Source organism: Pterocles gutturalis, unplaced genomic scaffold, assembly GCF_000699245.1.
Source record: "Pterocles gutturalis isolate BGI_N339 unplaced genomic scaffold, ASM69924v1 scaffold21369, whole genome shotgun sequence".
In the NCBI taxonomy this organism is placed as follows: Eukaryota; Metazoa; Chordata; class Aves; order Pterocliformes; family Pteroclidae; genus Pterocles; species Pterocles gutturalis.
The window spans coordinates 9,944-11,380 of record NW_010131176.1 but is presented as its reverse complement, the minus strand read 5'-3'; the positions used below and the strand labels follow the sequence as shown (position 1 = coordinate 11,380).

Below are 1,437 nucleotides of genomic sequence, written 5' to 3'. Positions count from 1 at the left end.
GTGAGGGTGGGAGACCCACCATCCCGGGCAATAAGCTCCACTACATACTGTGATGTGGACTCTCGGTCCAGGCTCTCCTGGGTGACCAGGGAGAAGTGGTTCTGAAGGGACCTGACAGTGAAAGGCACATTGGGGGAGATCTCCAAGCTCACATCCCCATTGACCCCTGAGTCTCGGTCCCGTACGTTGAATAGCCCCACAACAGTCTCTGGTGGGGTGTCTTCTGGCACCGGTTGAGCAGCACCTCCGGGGGGTTGTCGTTGGCATCCTCCACTTCTACCTTTAGCACACAGTGGCCCTCCATCTCTGGGACCCCACCATCATGGGCTCGCACGTAGATTTCATAGAAAGGTGATTCCTCAAAGTCCAGGGCCCCACTCACCCGGACCTCGCCACTGTGGGGATCCAGGGCAAAGAGCCTCCGGACCAAGTCAGAGGTGTGAACCCCAAAAGAGTACTGCATCTCCCCATTGGGGCCCTCATCAGGGTCAGATGCGTTGAGCCGGAGGAGCAGGGCCCCCACAGGTGTGTTTTCCCGGACTTGCACCTTGTACATGTTGCGGTCAAAGGTGGGTGCGTTGTCATTGATATCCAGGACCAGGACTGTTATCTGCGCCGTGCCCGAGCGGGCTGGGCTCCCCCCGTCCGTTTTGGCGGTCAGCACCAGCTGCAGTTCTGGCTGTTCTTCCCGGTCCAGGGCACGTTCCAGCACCAGCTCTGGGAAGAGTTTGCCATCCTGCTGCCGCTTGACGTCCAGGGAGAAGTGGGAGTTAGGGCTCAGCTGGTAGGAGCCCACGGCATTGGTGCCCACATCAGGGTCCTGCGCGCTCTCCAGGGGAAAGCGCGCAGCCACGGTGGCAGATTCGGCTATGCGCAGGGTGCGGTGAGCGGTGGGGAAGCTTGGGGAGTTATCATTTAGGTCCAGGATCTCCACTTCCAGGCGGAAGAGCTGCAGGGGGTTCTCTGTCACCACCTGCACTGACAGCACGCAGCTGGCAGCTGCTCCGCACAGACGCTCCCTGTCCAGCTGCTGGCTCACAACAAGCGCACCACTGTCCAGGCGAACGGCAAAGTGTTGCAGGCTCTCCTCTGAGCCCAGGCGCAGCCTGCGACCCGGCAGCTCCTCCACCTTCAAGCCCAGGTCCCGGGCCACGTTCCCCACAACAGTTCCCACCTCTGACTCCTCAACCACCGAGTAGCGGATCTGCCCAGAGACCCAGCCCCAGCCGCAGAGCAAAAACAAACTCAGTACTTGCCATTTCCAGGCAGGTCGCTGGAGGCTGACACTCTCCATGTCCGTTTGTGTGCGGCCCGGGACGCAGCAGGCACCGAGGAGCTGCGAAAAAATCCCTGGGTCTCTCTTCCACGGCTTGGAAAACAGCTCCGGGGCTCCGGCAAGCTGCGGCTCCGGCTGTCAGCCTCCGAGCAGAGGGGGTG

At 61.2% G+C, this 1,437-nt stretch overlaps 1 protein-coding gene across 1 annotated transcript in view; it reads right to left on the bottom strand.

The window, feature by feature from the left end:
- LOC104466940 overlaps positions 1-1,437 on the bottom strand; it is a gene marked incomplete at its 3' end in the record, with an annotated part of 8,663 nt that overhangs the window by 1,127 nt on the left and 6,099 nt on the right. The window contains 2 exon segments of the mRNA XM_010080522.1: positions 1-235; positions 238-1,336. The exon segment at positions 1-235 is cut by the window's left edge and continues 1,032 nt beyond it. Coding sequence (XP_010078824.1) covers positions 1-235; positions 238-1,336 — 1,334 coding nt within the window.